General features: G+C 36.7%; 1 protein-coding gene across 1 annotated transcript; it reads left to right on the forward strand.

Annotated features, from left to right (window-relative positions):
* Window positions 1-3,134: 3,134 nt before the first annotated feature.
* On the forward strand, window positions 3,135-4,827 carry LOC111884081 (UPF0481 protein At3g47200). Its single transcript, XM_023880409.3, has 2 exons — window positions 3,135-3,183; window positions 3,279-4,827. Exon 2 carries the CDS (start codon window positions 3,303-3,305, stop codon window positions 4,611-4,613), a length of 1,311 nt encoding a protein of 436 aa, XP_023736177.1. The 5' UTR covers window positions 3,135-3,183; window positions 3,279-3,302; the 3' UTR covers window positions 4,614-4,827.
* The last annotated feature ends 12,460 nt before the right edge of the window (window positions 4,828-17,287 follow it).

Consider the following 17,287-nt stretch of genomic DNA (forward strand, 5'->3'; position numbering starts at 1 on the left):
ATCAAGCCATACACACAAAAGGTATATAAAATGTTATATTAAGAAATATGATCAATAAAAGATCCAATAATAAATGCAATAACCTTGTGTTGATCATACATCAAAGACTAACCATTTCTTGAATTTAAATGAAGATCATTAATTAGAAGATCTTAAAACCACTTTTAAATATGCATATTCTCCACACACACCATTGCCCATGCATTAGGAAAGATTTTGTCATTTGCATCCCTAACAACAATGTAAAACAACTCTCCCTTACAAGTCCCCTTCAAAAAACAACCATCAAGTCCAATTATGTTTCTACAACCTTCAATCCAACCTTGTTTCACACCTTCAAAACAGACATAAAATTTGCTGAAATGTTCTTCCCATCAGGCATGTGATGCACCTAAAGTTTTACAATAGAACCTACATTTGTTCTCAGTATCTCGTGGTTATATGACCACTGCTTTGCATAATGATCCACAATATTACCTTTAATAAGTTCCATTTCTTATTTCTTTACTCTTCAACATTGCCATATACTGAAATTTACACCAAACTACTTGATCACTGCTAATCTAAGTTTCCTGACATTCATTTTCTGCCTATGTAAAAAATTTTTGGCATAGTGACTCCCAATCCATGCATATATCACTAGTGAACCCAACTTAAAGTTCATCGTACAATTATGTTCAACCTTCAAAGCCTTGATCTTGAAGGTATCTTCATCACTCATCCAAGAGGCGTATAATCTAACTGTCATGCAATTTTACAACACCTCACAAGAAGTCTATGTATGTCATTCTTTTCAAAACATATTGGTACCCATTAACCACTCCCTAGTTGCACAACATGTTTTTCAATTGCTTTGGATCCTTAAATTTTATTCCAATAATAGGATTTTGTTTTTCCAATGTAAGTAGTCACTAAAAATGGAATGAACCTGTATGGAATCTTTTATTTCCTACTCGTCATCATCATCATCATCATCAATTATATCTACAAAGTCATTTCCCTCATCCTCAACCCTCCAATGCATAATTTACTCAAGAAAGTATATTTGGATATTTTATCCATAGGGATAGTCTCTTCATCATTTTCCACCTCAACATCCTAAAGATATTATCTCCATTTTCCATACCATCAACACCAAAATCCTTATCATCATCTTCATTATGTCCTTTATAAAACCACCCCTCAACTCCAACCCTAACATGGTCAAAATAAATATAAATTATGCCATGTATACCATAGGTGTTACAAATAAGAGCAACATAATCTACATCATTTGAAATAGGTCAGATACCATCACATAGAATTTTTTCTGGTTCATAGTAATAAATGTTTTTAATTTCATCTTGCATGAAACGTTCTAAGTATGTGACATAGAAAAATATACATCATTGAAGGTGATTTTCACACCCCAAGTAAGAGAAAGGATTAAGAGTAAATACATCTTGGTAATTGAATTCCACCATCGCAAAGAGCCCATCATCATGACTTGGTTGTGCCATTTTTGCTTACTAGCTTGCTTCTTGAAGATGATCGACAAAACTTATACTTTGATCGTAAGCAACTGCAAAAAACCCGAATTGTTGACTAGTCCTTGACTTGCACCGTGAAATGAGGCTCAACGAAGAAGGAGACACAATAAGTGACAACCCCTCGAGTTAAATATATCATTTAAATGTCGTTGGATAATTTTACACCTCATTACCTCTTAAAACTAACTGAAAATAAAATCCGCTCGGATCTATAACTGACTTACATATGTTCTTAAAACAGTCATAATGACTTCATTGACATCAACAAGAAAAGTTTCATGGCCTACTGTTCAAAAAAAAAAACATTAGTTTTCGAGCCCGTAACTTCATTTTGCTACAATAATATTTTCTTAAATAATAACACTATATGCACACATGACACATAATATGTGTTTACGGAAATTGAGTATTACAACCAACACCAACAAACCACTCGTCTTTTTTATGAAAACTTAAAATAAAAACAAACAAGCAATTTTTTAAGAAGACTATAAAAAATTAAAAAATATATAAAAATTAAAAAATAAAAATAAAAATCTTGTGGTCCACGAAGGCATTTTACATCCTCTCAAACAAACACCACTTAATTTTTGCATACCAACATGCCTTTGGCTTTACGATATGATGAGATTACACTCCTTCATGAGGTTTAAGATTCAAATCTTTTCAAATAAATAGGTGAATTATTTAATGAGTCGTTGTAGGAGTAAATTAGAGTGTACTTAATTCCATTCTAAAGGAATTTTTTGCATTGCTAGAATTAGTATTTCATACAAGATGGAAAAAAGTCAAACAAATTTAACCGTGTCAGTTCCGTGGGTGTATACTCATGCGTAACTTTGTGGGTATTCTGGTAGACGGAATTCCCATGGATTTAATTAAACATGGGAAAACGACAAGTTTTCTAGTAGTGATAGAAGTAAGCCTCTTACAACCACAGGCCATAGTTTTCAAAACCTCAACGCTAGAGGCCCTGTTTCTTGTAGTTTATTCTAGACATCACGAGCATGGAATATTGTCATTAGTTATGGGAGAGGAGTTTATCAGGATATGGTCTTGGAAAAATTCAAATCGTATATATATGATCAAGTTTGTAATTAAGAAACATGTGTTTCAAGAGAAATATATAGTTAATTTGGCTTATGAAAAGAAAGGAAAGGATGTTCTATATTGACGAGGTTTCAATATAGAGAAAAACTATAAAGAGAAATTACATTACCACATCCATTAGTACTTGTCACGTATATTCGTCATCCATCTCTGGATTGCATTATTCCATGTCGTGTATAGCTGGCCTGCATATGAAAATAATATATTAAAACAATGGCAGGCGCAATAATCACGGATCATCAAAAAATTATATATTAAACCATCAACTAGTAGGTCGTCGTGTTTCTAATCAACAACCTATATGTAATATTATATTGCAGCATTTCAACATTTTCAGTATGGTTCTTTATTAAATGAATGATGAGTTTCCACTTTAAATTACAAAGTCTTTCTAGGTCCTGTTTTAACATTTTAAAATTCATGCAACATTGATTAGTGTATATATTTAAGTGACTAGAAAGTAGAAACCCATACAATTGAACCAGTACCAACCAAGAACAAACCTCAATTTGCATTGAGATTTGTACTTTTGTAGTCAACCAAGGTACGTTTGTTCATTTATATCAAAAGATCACAAATTTTTAATGCAAAATTATATAAATACTATATATACTCTCTTACTTAGTTTACGTACCACAGGAAGTTAACTACCTAACTTTACCAATGGAAAATGGAGATGTGGATACCAATAACATCGCCAACACTACTCTCATTTCGATTCTTGATTTCGTGAAAAATCGACGTTCTGAAGACCTATTATCAACATCTATTAACATGGTTCCTAGTGGACTCAGAGATGTCAGTCCAAGTTCTTATGATCCTCGGGTGGCGTGTATAGGACCTCTTCACAGAGAAGACCAAAATGTGCAATACTTTGAAGAGCTGAAAGCAAACTATGTTCAGTTCCTATTGGACGATATCAACTCCCCACCAGAGCAAACGCTAAAAGAATGCGTGCAAAGAGTTCTTGCTTTAATACACCGAATAAGGGCATGTTATATGGGGACAAGCGTCATCCACAGATATGATGACATTGAGCTTGCGAAAATGATGGTTACAGATGCTTGTTTCATGCTCCATTTCATTAACGTGATTACAACATCAAGCGCTGAATTACACCGCACTTTGCGTGGCACAGCTATACTTTACGACCTGATACTATTAGAAAACCAGATCCCTTTCTTTGTTCTTCAAGAAGTTTTTAACTGCACCATTCCAAAATCATTACATAAAGTATCCTCTCTTCCTCACCTTATCCTTAAATTTGTACGCTATTTGAACATCTTTGAATCAACCGTGACATTTGCGATAAATCTCCCATCACCACCGTATGATCATATTCTTGGTTTTCTAGCAAAATGTTACTGGCCATCAGATACACATTCTTCATTTTTACTACCAACATCAGCAACCCACTCCACCATAGAACTGGATAGAGCAGGAGTGATCTTTAAACCTAATGAATATGACAGTTTGCAATTGGCCATTGAGTTCAAATCATCTAGGTCTCTCTGGTGCTCATTGTCTCGGGAGAAGCCTACACTTAGAATGCCAGTATTGCGTATTGATAACTACACTGAGTTGGTTTTAAGGAACATCATTGCTTATGAGCAATACTTTGGAAATGTTAGTTATGTTACGGGATATGCCATGGCCATGGATATGTTAATTGATAGTGAAGACGACATTGCCAAGTTGATAGAATCGAAAGTCATTGTTAACCATTTAGGTTCAAACGAAAAGGCTGCAAATGCGTTGAACAGCCTTTGCAAAGAACTTCCCATATTAAACTTCAGTTACGAACGTCAGTGGCGAGATATGGATGCTCATTACAATCGTTACTGGCCCAAAAATATTGCGGAATTAAAGCGTACATATTTTAGTAGTCCATGGAATTTAATTGCTTTACTTGCTGGAATCATCCTCTTTGCTCTCACTGTGGTTCAGACAATCTATTCGGTCAATGCCGCATAGTGCAATATTTGCTTTGAGGTTATGGAAGTAGTCATCAGCAGTTGATGTTTTCTATTTGTTTTTCTCTTATGTTTTTGGTTTCTCTCCCTTGAGAAAGTTCATCCTTCAATTAGCAATTATAAAAATATCATGGTTGAGAGGAAATTCTTCCAGTTCTCACTTGTATGAGATGAAAAAATAGTTTAAGATAATTTTAAGCTTTTTATCTTTGTTCTACACTGCCCATTTAGTTTATTTGTCGGTTTGCAGCATTTTGAAGGTTTCCACAAACGTTCCGGGACTGTTTATCTTTTTATATTGATCGATTTAATATCTATCACCCACTAACGCTGAGAATCATGGGATTCTAATTAGTAAACATCAACACAATTTTAGTGTCATCAAGTAATTTGGTATAATAAGGATTAACTCGAGACATGTTTTGTTCAACTTTAGCTACAATACGAGATTGGAGGTGCATAGTGTACATTCAGATAAGCCAAAGTTAATTTGGGAACATGAGGTCGGTTTGCAACGCCCCTGATGCCGACGATGGGATTCCAAGCAGGGTCACCCCCCCACCCCCTTCCCCGATACTATTTCCCTTCTAAAAAGCTAGTTGTCATGTGTGTTGGGAACAATTTGGGTTTATTTTTATTATCCAAAGTCTGAATTTGTGTAACCCTAAGTAATAGGGTTTGAATTATAGAAGTTGTGTAACCCTAAGTAATACGGTTTGAATTATAGATTTCAGAACGTGTTCCTAACACGATCCTTAGAAACGTGTTTATTGACATTCTATCCCATAGTCTAACATAGTGGATATCAATCAATGTTCAAAAAAACTCGTCATGGCTCCCAAGCTTGTATGTGCCGCCAAGTTTTAACAAACATCGTTTTAACTCATAGATGTATATAAAAATAAATAATAGTTGAAAATACATATAAAAATATGAGTTATATACAAAATTGTCGCCTTAAGTCACGTCTTACAAACGACGTGACTCGCCAAGGCTCGAAAAAGCTTGAGGATTAACATTGTCACCAAGTTACGCTTTACGTTATTTAAAACCTTGATATCAACACACATCCAAAAACTATTATATCAATATTTTCACTAGATATTACCTATTATTTCTCGAATGAGGGATAAATTACAACTAATGTTGGAGTCAACAAGAGCTGAATTGAAAAAGAGCTTTAATGAAAATGGGGATATCTTCTATATTTTATGTTAGCGTGCAAACACCTCTTAGTGCATCACAATGTACTGAAATTAAAATTAGAGTTTAATGATTTGTCACATTATCAATCCATTATTCCAAGGTTGATTTTAATAACATTTTGGGACCAAATCATACACAAAAATTTCTTTAATGCATATAAATGGACAAAATCTTTTTGCAATATGCATTTAAAACTAAGGCTATGCTCCTTGAAATATGAAATTGAAGCAGAACAACTACGAAAGTAAACAAAAAATAGAGTGTTGAAAAACTCCAGAGAGTATGTTTTTATTGAATTCAAGAATCAAGATATTTCTAAAGGCTTACATACCCTATATACGGTGCGGCTAAATTATGTATGTCCAGCCAAATTTAGAAAATTGAAATTAACAATAAATTCAGAAATTAAATACTTAACCAACCATAAAAAATGAGAAATAACATATTTTATCATTAAAAAAAATCAAGGAAATTGCAAAAATGGACCACAATGGTGTAAACTCATGAATTGGAAGCCTAAACAGAGGAATACGTGGATCAACTGGCAAGTTACCATCAGCAATCTATAAGGAGCTTCGGCTCACCTAGAGCTTTGCGATGATATGTATCGTGGGCCTCGAAATTCAGGAGTGATCAAAAGTAAATTATGTCCTATTGTAAGTTGAATTTCTTTTGACTTTTGTGTGTTTCTTCCACTTTTACATAAAGACATGAGCTAAGTCATCGATATGCTTAGTCTAAATGAGATAGTTACAAATTTCCCATCTTTATTACTCCAAAGGCTTCACGTTTTTAAGAAAATATTCATCAATCCCGCACCTCTTCAAAAAAGATAAAAATAGGTAAAAATGACCAAAAATTTTGATAGATTTATCCTTAGCCTAAATGCAATAGTTATCAACTTATCATATCTTTAGGACATAAACTACATGTACAAAAAAAAAAGACTACAAATTACAAAATAGTTTATGAAAAAAATATCTTAAACCAACTAGTTGCAATGATAAGACATATGTCTTGTCAATCACATCGAATTAGTGAATTATCCAAAATAGTTTTGTGTGTTGGAATCGACCATTTGCCCTCGTTATATTCACGTATGAGAAGGAGATTTGTTATTTATGTGGCTAAAGAATTTAGCACTTTAACAAATATTACAATAAATAGTATTTATAGTTTATATTTGGAACCATCATTGGACAATTTAAAATCGAATGCCTAACTTCCAATGGAAATAGAATAGATTTGTGTATATCAATAATAGAATTTTTTTTTTTTTAAAAAAAAGATTTGATTGAAACTCAAAATATCATACATAAGGTGAACCATATTGTATTATAGGTGTAACTTACTACAACTTGTAATAGAATATGACGTTGTTAACCATGTTCCATTGCTTAAATATATAACCGTTTGGGAGTAAAGCGGATATAACACGAAACCAAAAGTACACAAGACACGATATTCACTTGGTTTGGTACAAATGGCATATGTCTACGAGTAGGAGGGAAGTATTCTTTATTTATGAGATCTCATATAGAGATTATAAGTACAATGCAATAGAGATTATCTACTTACTAGAATTCAAGACACAAACAAGTGACTAACAGACATCCGTATTATAGACTACAGATTAGATGTAAAACCCTAATTGACCAAACATATTAATCCATAGGCCCATAAATGGTGTCGACCAATCATTATCTACCACGTAGTAGCTTGTGGAACCTTCATCCTTGATATACATTGCATGAGGATCAACAACACACATCATGGCTCACCAACCTTAATGTTGGCACATCATGCAATAATTCTTGTGCATCTTCAACTTCCGAGAAACATTGGACAATCTTGAGCATAATATGAACATCATAGCATAAGTGGCTCATCAAGGGATATCATGGCTCATCAAGAACATATATGGTGCACCCTTGCACCAAGATCGTGTACCATGCTTGAGGATAGCATGTCATGTACAAGGAATGACACATCTTCTTATAGTGTAGCGCATCCACACATAATGGTTAATCATACATCCAAAGTGGCACACCTTCACATAAGTAGTGCACCTACTACCTAAATCGCACATCCAAGATCCTAGTGTAACACCAGTTTTCCAGGATAGATCGATGGAAGGATTAGAAGGATCAAAGTTAAGGTTTTTGGAAAAAAAAAAAACCTTATGTCATGACATGATGAATGAAGCACCACGATGAGGCATGCCAATTGAATAATCACATATCTTGGATAACCGTCACAACATGACGAGTAGATGGCCACGATGTGACGGTAGTTGCAGCCTAAGCCCATGATCTTTTAGGGTCTCTTCAATATTTAAGCCCCTAAACTCAAGGTTTATTGCATCCTCTTCAACCTCCAACCCTTTCAACGAAATCCTAGCCTCCATTGTTGAGTTCTTGAGCTTTTGATGGTGCTTTTAGTGTCTTGAATGAGAAGAAGCATCCTTGGTATATAGATTCAGCTTGCAAGTCTCATAACTATCTTCCAGAACATACTCTGGACCATTGTGAGTGTTCAAGTTCCATGCTTTATGTTCTATGGTTCTAGATCTAGGCTTTTTGTGCATTTTCTCCGTGTTTGGGAGAGTTTGAGTGGTTGGATTCCATAAAGTTGGAAACTTTATGAATCCTTGAGGTACCTTTGAGTTTTAGTGCTCCAGGTCTGAGATTAGGTTGGGATTTGGCTTATGCATGAGATTTTTAACCTCAGTTCCACCATTGTTATGACTTGTTTTATAAAGAGACATGCCTTAGATATGCATGACTATAAAACAATGATTTTTATGACTCATTGGGCGTATGGAAGCCTTCTAAAGGAGATGAGCGTGTGGCTTAATGGATTAAAGGCTTAACCCATTAAGATATCCAGAATCATTTCCAACGACATAACGATATACCTCTCATGTCGTGACGTAAGAGGATCTCACGAATGTTTCGCCCGGTTGTTCCCACGATATAGCCAAGAGTCCTCCACGTTGTGGTAAGGGTTTAGCATTGACTGATGACTTTTTGACCAGTTTGACTTTGGGTTAAATTAGAAGGAATTGGGTTATTGATTAAGGTTCCACCTTTATTTGGTGCTAGTCAGTTCGTGCGAGTGATTATTGATGGGTTTGAGCCATAAGAACTTTCCTATGTGCACATGAAAACCCTAATGCTTGGATCTAGGTTTCTCTAATTGAACATGCAATGTATCCAAGGCTTACAATTCTAGATCTAGTGTAAACAATTGAATCATATCATATGAAATCATATCTAGAAGAATACCTTAAGTTGCTTGCTTGAAACTTCTTGTTCTTGGAGCTTAGAGTCACAATTGGCACTCCTCTAATGGCTTACAAACACCAACTAGCAAGAAGATGATCTTGAGAGAGAGAGAGAGAGAGGAGGTGAGGAAATTGGCTCTAGGGTTTCTTCCTTGCAAGTATGGACGATTTCCCTCACCCAAGGGGTCTATTTATACTATGAGCTACTAGGGTTACACCCTTAACCCTAATTGAATAACTTAGGCCCTAAGCAATCCAAAGATCCTCCTAGATATGAGGCTTGGACGATATTAAGGTATCTAAACCCTAAAATCCGTCCACCCTAATATCCATAAGGATACATAGCCCAAAACACAACTATCATATATTTGACAGTTTATGCCCCTTTATTCAATTAACCTCTTTAAGTCACCAAATTAATTCTTAATTAATTTATGACTTATATCAATAAAATAATGTTATTATTCCTTTAATATATTACTCTCATAATATATTAACAATAATATCTCTTCTCTCCTTACAAATCACACTGTCAAGTTGCTATGGTGAAGACAACCCAAAAGGACCATGCACAACCGGGTCAAGTACTTACTAAATATAGTTACAGCCTTAGACACTAATCCAACAGTCTCTCACTTGGATAAGTCTAGTAACTATATATGCAAACACAATCCGATTAGCAATCGTAGCTCTCAAAGACGCTGTCAAACTCTGATCTTATCAGTATCATGTCCTTCAGATAAGGGATCATATAGTCCTCTGTTTAGATATTGTGCGGACAATCTCATAATCATATTTATTGCCCAGCAGTTGGTTTCTCGATCTCAGATTCATTTGACATAGAACTTAATTGAACACATCAATTCAGTCCTGACCGGGCCCGACACATAAGTCAAATCAAATCATCGAGGTGCCCTAATATCGCTTTTAACCTCTTAGGATAAAAGTAACAGATAAACTTCGACTTATATGCATTTACTATTTACTAATCAACTATACACAACAATGCGTTTTATGACATCAATTTACTGATGCGGTTTCATATTGTCAATGCACAACCAATCAATAAACAATAAACCATATATCTTGGTTTTAAGACCATATGATATTATCGTCCTGCGATCACTTGCAGTACATTCCATAAAGTAATTCCAGCAAGCGCGGGTTTATTCCAATGCTCAAAACTTGTTCATAAGCACTCATGAACGTTGCAGCAAACCTTTGCTATGTCTAATACCTTTTAGACAATCTACACACCAATTCATGACAATCTTCATTCATACCTACTTCCAACATATGAACGATTGTGGACCATTTAAATAATTTGATTATTCTTAATAACTCAATTATGCAGGAAGTCAAAACATGCAAAGTGAAACAATAGTTAAACAATTAACATAAGACAGTAGCTTTACTTATAAATAATACTCCTATATTTAATCATCAAATGTCAATTACATTTATTTATTACGTGTTTCCAAACTATCTAATCTAAACTAATATCGTCTTTCAGCCCAATGCTCCTAGCGTGCTGCAAATGCCTAACCCTACTCAGTCCCCTCGTAAGCAGATCTGTTGGGTTATCCTCTGACGATACCCTCTTTACTACGAGGCATCCTTCTTTTACTCGATGTCTAATAAAGTGATATTTTATGTCGATATGCTGAGATCTACCATGATCCCTCGGTTCCTTGGTTAAGGCAACCGCTCCTTCGTTATCACATAAAATTTCCATAGGCTCCTTTTTGGCAGGCACAACTCCAAGATCACTAATAACCACATCGCCTCCTTTGACGCTTTGGTCGCTGCAATGTACTCTGATTCGCACGTTGAATCAGTTATGGTCTCTTGCTTGGAACTTTTCCAAGTCACTGCTCCTCCATTAAGGGTAAAGACCCAGCCCGACTGCGAACGGTAGTTGTCCCTGTCGGTCTGGAAGCTTGCATCACTATACCCTCGCACCTTTAAGTCATCACTCCCTCCGAGGACTAAAAAGCATTCCTTGGTCCTCTGAAGGTACTTAAGGATATTCTTGACAGCAATCCAATGAGCTCTGCCAGGGTTCCCTTGATATCTACTGACCATGCTCAAAGCAAAGGCCACATCAGGGCGAGTACAAGTCATAGCATACATGATTGAGCCAACTGCGGAAGCGTAAGGTACTCGGCTCATCTCAACTATCTCGGATTCTGTACTCGGACTTTGAGTCTTGCTCAATTTGGCATTACTCTGTATTGGTAGTTCTCCCTTCTTCGATTTTTCCATACTAAAACGTTTTAGTACCTTATCCAAGTAAGTATTCTGACTAAGTCCTATTAGTCTCCTACTTCGTTCTCTCATTATCCTTATTCCCAAAATATAGGAAGCCTCTCCAAGGTCCTTCATAGCGAAGCACTTCCTAAGCTAGAACTTAACCTCCTGCGGAGTTGGGATGTCGTTTCCTATGAGCAGTATGTCATCAACATACAAAACGAGGAAGCTAACTATACTCCCACTGGCCTTGACATATACACATGATTCATCTTCACTTCGTACAAATCCAAACTCTTTGATTTTCTCATCGAAGCAAAGATTCCATCTGCGAGATGCTTGCTTAAGTCCATAAATGGACTTCTCAAGCTTGCACACTCTATTGGGATGCTTCAGATCAACAAAACCCTCTGGCTGAGCCATGTAAACATCCTCAGCCAACTTCCCATTAAGGAAAGCGGTCTTGACATCCATCTGCCATATCTCATAATCATGAAATGCAGCAATGGCTAGAATCACCCTAATAGACTTTATCTTAGCAACTGGCGAGAAGGTCTCATCATAGTCAACTCCGGGAGTTTGAGTAAAGACCTTCGCAATCAATCATGCCTTATACGTGTGCAAGTTCCCATCCACGTCGGTCTTCTTCTTGAAGATCCACTTGCACCCAACCGTCTTACGTCCGGGCACATTGTCAACCAAATTCCAAACTTGGTTGTCATACATGGACTGAATATCGCTGTCCATTGCTTCTTTCCATTTTGCAGACTCTGGGCCTGCCAAGGCTTCCATATAGCTATTAGGTTCATCTAGATTTATTAGCGTACCATCACTAATATACGTGTCCCCTTCGGTAGTAATATGAAAGCCATAAAAATGGGGTTGAACTCTAACTCTTTCGGAACGTCTAAGAGGTAAGGACTCGTCAATTGGTTCAACTGGAGTTTCCTCCTCGGGTTGAGCGCCAACGATAGAGGTTCCTTCATCGCTCGACTCTTGAATCTTTTCAAGATCGATTTGCCTCCCACTGTCTCTTTGGCTTATGAGTTCTTGCTCTCGGAAAACCCCTCTGCTCGCAACGAAGACAACATTGTCACTCGGTCTATAGAAGAGATATCTAAAGGATTTCTGCGGGTAGCCGATGAAAATACACCGCTCATTATGAGGTTCGAGCTTGTCATGAGTTTCTCGTCTTACGAAAACTTCACAGCCCAAACCTTGATATGTGCCAACGAGGGAGCTTTCCCTGTCCACATCTCATGAGGTGTTTTGGCAACCTTCTTTGTAGGGACTCGGTTAAGGATATGGGCGGCAATCTCTAAGGCATACCCCCAGAATGAGATAGGTGGTGAAGCACGACTCATCATAGAACGAACCATGTCTAACAGGGTTCGATTACGCCTTTCTGACACACCATTCGACCGCGGTGTCCTAGGTGGCGTCAATTGTGAAACTATTCCGCATTCCTTGAGATAGTCGTGGAATTCAAGACTTAAGTACTCTCCTCCTCGATCGGACCGAAGCATCTTGATTTTCCTGCCCAATTGATTCTCCACTTCATGTTTGAACTCTTTGAACCTTTCAAACGTTTCTGACTTGTGCTTGATTAAGTAAATATACCCATATCTACTATAATCATTGGTGAAAGTCACGTAGAAGCGGTTCCCATCCTTTGTGGTGGATCTAAAGGGCCCACACACATCAGTGTGGATGAGATCCAATAAACCCTCACCCCTTTCACAAGTGCCAGTGAAGGGTGACTTGGTCATCTTTCCAAGTAAACAAGATTCGCATGTGTCATCTTCCCTAAGGTCGAATGACCCCAACACTCCATCCTTTTGGAGTTTGGCTATGCGCTTCTTGTTGACATGTCCAAGACGACAATGCCACAAGCATGCTTTATCCATACTATTGGAAGAATCCATACACAACACATCATTTCCTAGGTTATCTACAACCATAACAATTTCATAAATTCCATTACAAGGCATCGCTTCAAAATATAAAATACCATTTAGATAAGCATAAATCGAACCATTCTCATTATTAAACGAATATCTAAATCCTTGTCTAAAAAAACCATGAAAATAAATGATGTTTCTTGCCATATCTGGCGAGTAGCAACAATTATTTAAATCTAAATTGAATCCATTACTAAGCACTAGAGAATACACTCCAATCTTGGTCACAGGTGACGATCTTCTATTCCCCATTATTAGATTTATTCTCCCACGCTCCACATCCCTATTTCTTCCTAGTCCCTGCAAATCAGAACAAATGTGATAACCACATCCTGTATCAAGAACCCAAGAAATAGCATGAGATGAATCATTAGATTTAATTGTGTAAATACCTGCGAAAGATGGCTTGATCTTCCCATCCTTGATGGCTTGCAGATATTCCGGGCAGCTTCTTTTTTAATGCCCTATTTTGTGGCAATGGTGGCACTCTGCCTCCTTTGGGTTTGGGTTGGGCTTAGCAGGGTCAACTTTGGTCCCAATAGAAGAGGAACCATCTTGGGACTTTCCCTTGCGGTGGTTCTTTGAAGAAGCCTTCCTTTTCTTGCCCTTTCCTTGCCTAATAGCCAAAACAGGAGCAGCGGGTGGATTGGGAGTTAGTGCAATAGACTTGTCCTTGAGGTTGCTCTCAGCAGTCCTTAGGAGCCCTTGTAGTTTGCTTAGGGTGACCTCTTCCTTGTTCATGTGGTAGGTCATCCTAAATTGGTTGTAGCACGAGGGCAAAGAGTGAAGAACAATGTCGATAGCCAAATCCTCCCCAAAGTTAACATTTAACTTGCGAAGACGATCAACATATCTTTGCATCTTTTGCATGTGCACGGTTAGAGAATCTCCACTTCCCATCTTAGCAGTGATCATATTCATTATGATCTCATTGCGCTCTTGCCTCGCGCTTTGGTGGTATCTCTCCATCAAATCTTGATGCATCTTATAAGGATACAAGTCCTCATAGGACTTTTGGAATTCGGGGTTCATCGTGGCTAGCATGATGCAATGGACTTTCGTTGTATCACGCTCGTGGGTCTCAAAGACAGCCATTTCGTCGGGAGTAGCAATTTCTGGATTGATCTTTTCGAGCTTCTCATCGAGGACATACTCTTTGTCCTCGTAATGCGCAATTGTGCGAATGTATCTTATCCATTCGCTAAAGTTCGATCCGTCAAAAGTAACTTTTTGACAAAGGCTCATTAGCGTAAATAAGCTAGCAGCAGCGTTGTTCGCGTCCAAGGTTCTAAAAGGCGTGAGGCGTGGCGTGGCGGCAAGGCCAAGCCTCAAGCTTAACGAGTTATGGCGAGCCATGGCGTTTTTCAGGGCGTGATGTAAGGCGGCGATTTTGTATTAATTTATAATTATATTACCGCATAAATATAAATTTATATCAAATATACCTAGTTTTTAGAAGTGTTATATCAACAACTAATAACAGAAAGTTAATAAAAAACACAATACTTGTATGTCCGATTAGAAAAGGTATAAAAAAGAGCAAAAAAACGTGTCTCAAACGAAAAAACATGCGCCATAACACGCCATAACGCGCCATGGCACGCCATATCACGCCTTGCCACGCGCCACGCCTAACAGCAACGTTATGAAGCTTTTCGTAACAGCGACGCCGCGCCTCACGCCATGGCGCGCCTTTTAGAACACTGTTCGCGTCAGAAATCTACAAATAGAAAGGAACAAAGTTTGATTAGAGTTAAGTCCCTAATTAACACCCAAAATAAAAAATTAGGGCTAGGACCCAACAACATTATTTACACATTAGAAAAGGGATGCCGTAATCCAACATGCAAATAATTTGGAGGTAAGTGAATGACGATTCACTAATTCTTCACCACGAAAAACATAAGCTTAAGTTTTAAATGTATTGATAATTCCTAGATTTCTTTGAGATTCATTGAACTCTTCAATGGCATGTTTAAATCTCGATATGCCCCTCTATTTTGTGACTGGGATGCCGAGGATCACAAAGTGGGTGTGAATAACCATGCAAATCTACATGGTGCCTTCATTGTTACAGTCACCTATTCGATGTGCCTGTAAACCACACACGCTCCATCGGACTATGACAAACAATGAATCACCCTTTTCCACCTTTGCTTAGAAACAATTAGTGTGCCGATTAACCACACACGCTCCACTAACTTCTCAGCAAGGGTGCAAAGTGCAATTTCATGGGATTGCATCAATTCACTTTTCCTAAAGTAACTAAGATTGGGATTTTTATGAAACACGTTTAGTTGCTTTATATAGATTCATTATACTTATTAATGATGAGATTGCCTATCCTACCCGTTCGGCTAACGACCCTCCACCAGTCAAGCAAGTGGTGGGTGTGAGTGTACACCCATTAGGCGTCATTTTATAGGCAGCAGCCGTATACCCACCTTATAGACTGGCTTCGTGAATGAGGCCTACTAACGGTAAGACTAGCACTTTTAAATCATACATATATATATATATATATATATATATATATATATATATATATATATATATATATATATATATATATATATATAAAGCTTGTAATATATTAGTATAGTGTTGAATTTTAAACTTGTAAAATTCTAGGGTTTGAAATTTAAATTATTCAAATTAAACTTTTAATCACAAAACTTAAATTTCAAAATTTGAGGACAAGTTTTAAACTTTTCAAAACATAAGGATCACATAGAAAAAAAATATATAAATCAACTAATTAGATTATTTAAATTTGATCTAATCAATATTACTTGCAAGACAATTCACCAATTTAATTCAAATAATCAATTATTATCATATAAGGAAATTATTATTCAATTAAATGGTAATTATCTTTTCTTTGAACAAGAATATACTCCAATATATCATAAAATTCGGATTTTAATGACCCAAAACAATTAAGGCAAGTATCCTCAAGCAAAAAGCAAGAAATCCCAAAATCGACTCTTTCTGGCGCTAGAACTCGTCGAGTTCCACTGTGAACTCGCCGAGTAGGAGCTACTCGCTGAGTCCACAATGGAACTTGCCGAGTTCACCAGTCAAAATCACAAAAATCGAATTTTTCAAGAAAAAATCAATTAACCAAAGAATCAATTCAATAGAAATCAATCAAAGCTCTGATACCACTGATGGGTTTGAGCCATAAGAACTTTCCTATGTGCAAATGCAAACCCTAATGCTTGGATCTAGGTTTCTCTAATTGAACATGCAATGTATCCAAGGCTTACAATTCTAGATCTAGTGTAAACAATTGAATCATATCATATGAAATCATATCTAGAAGAATACCTTAAGTTGCTTGCTTGAAACTTCTTGTTCTTGGAGATTAGAGTCACAATTGGCACTCCTCTAATGGCTTACAAACACCAACTAGCAAGAAGATGATTTTAAGAAAGAGATGAGGTGAGGAAATCGGCTCTAGGGTTTCTTCCTTGCAAGTATGGCCTATTTCCCTCACCCAAGGGGTCTATTTATACTATGAGCTATTAGGGTTACACCCTTAACCCTAATTGAATAACTTAGGCCCTAAGCAATCCAAAGATCCTCTTAGATATGAGGCTTGGATGATATTAAGGTATCTAAACCCTAAAATCCATCCACCCTAATATCCATAAGGATACATAGCCCAAAACACAACTATCATATGTTTGACAGTTTATGCCCCTTTATTCAATTAACCTCTTTAAGTCACCAAATTAATTCTTAATTAATTTATGACTTATATCAATCAAATAATATTATTATTCCTTTAATATAGTATTCTCATAATATATTAACAATAATATATCTTCTCTCCTTACAAATCACCCTGTCAAATTGCTATGGTGAAGACAACCCAAAAGGACCATGCACAACCAGGTCAAGTACTTACTAAATATAGTTACAGCCTTAGACACTAATCCAATAATTATTGTGTAGAGTGAGAGTGTT

The sequence above is a fragment of the Lactuca sativa genome, chromosome 8, assembly GCF_002870075.4.
Source record: "Lactuca sativa cultivar Salinas chromosome 8, Lsat_Salinas_v11, whole genome shotgun sequence".
Lineage (NCBI taxonomy): Eukaryota > Viridiplantae > Streptophyta > Magnoliopsida > Asterales > Asteraceae > Lactuca > Lactuca sativa.

Bases quoted from the DNA above. Each gene is read 5' to 3' on its own strand.
- LOC111884081 (XM_023880409.3), top strand. From the start codon at position 3,303: ATGGAAAATGGAGATGTGGATACCAATAACATCGCCAACACTACTCTC.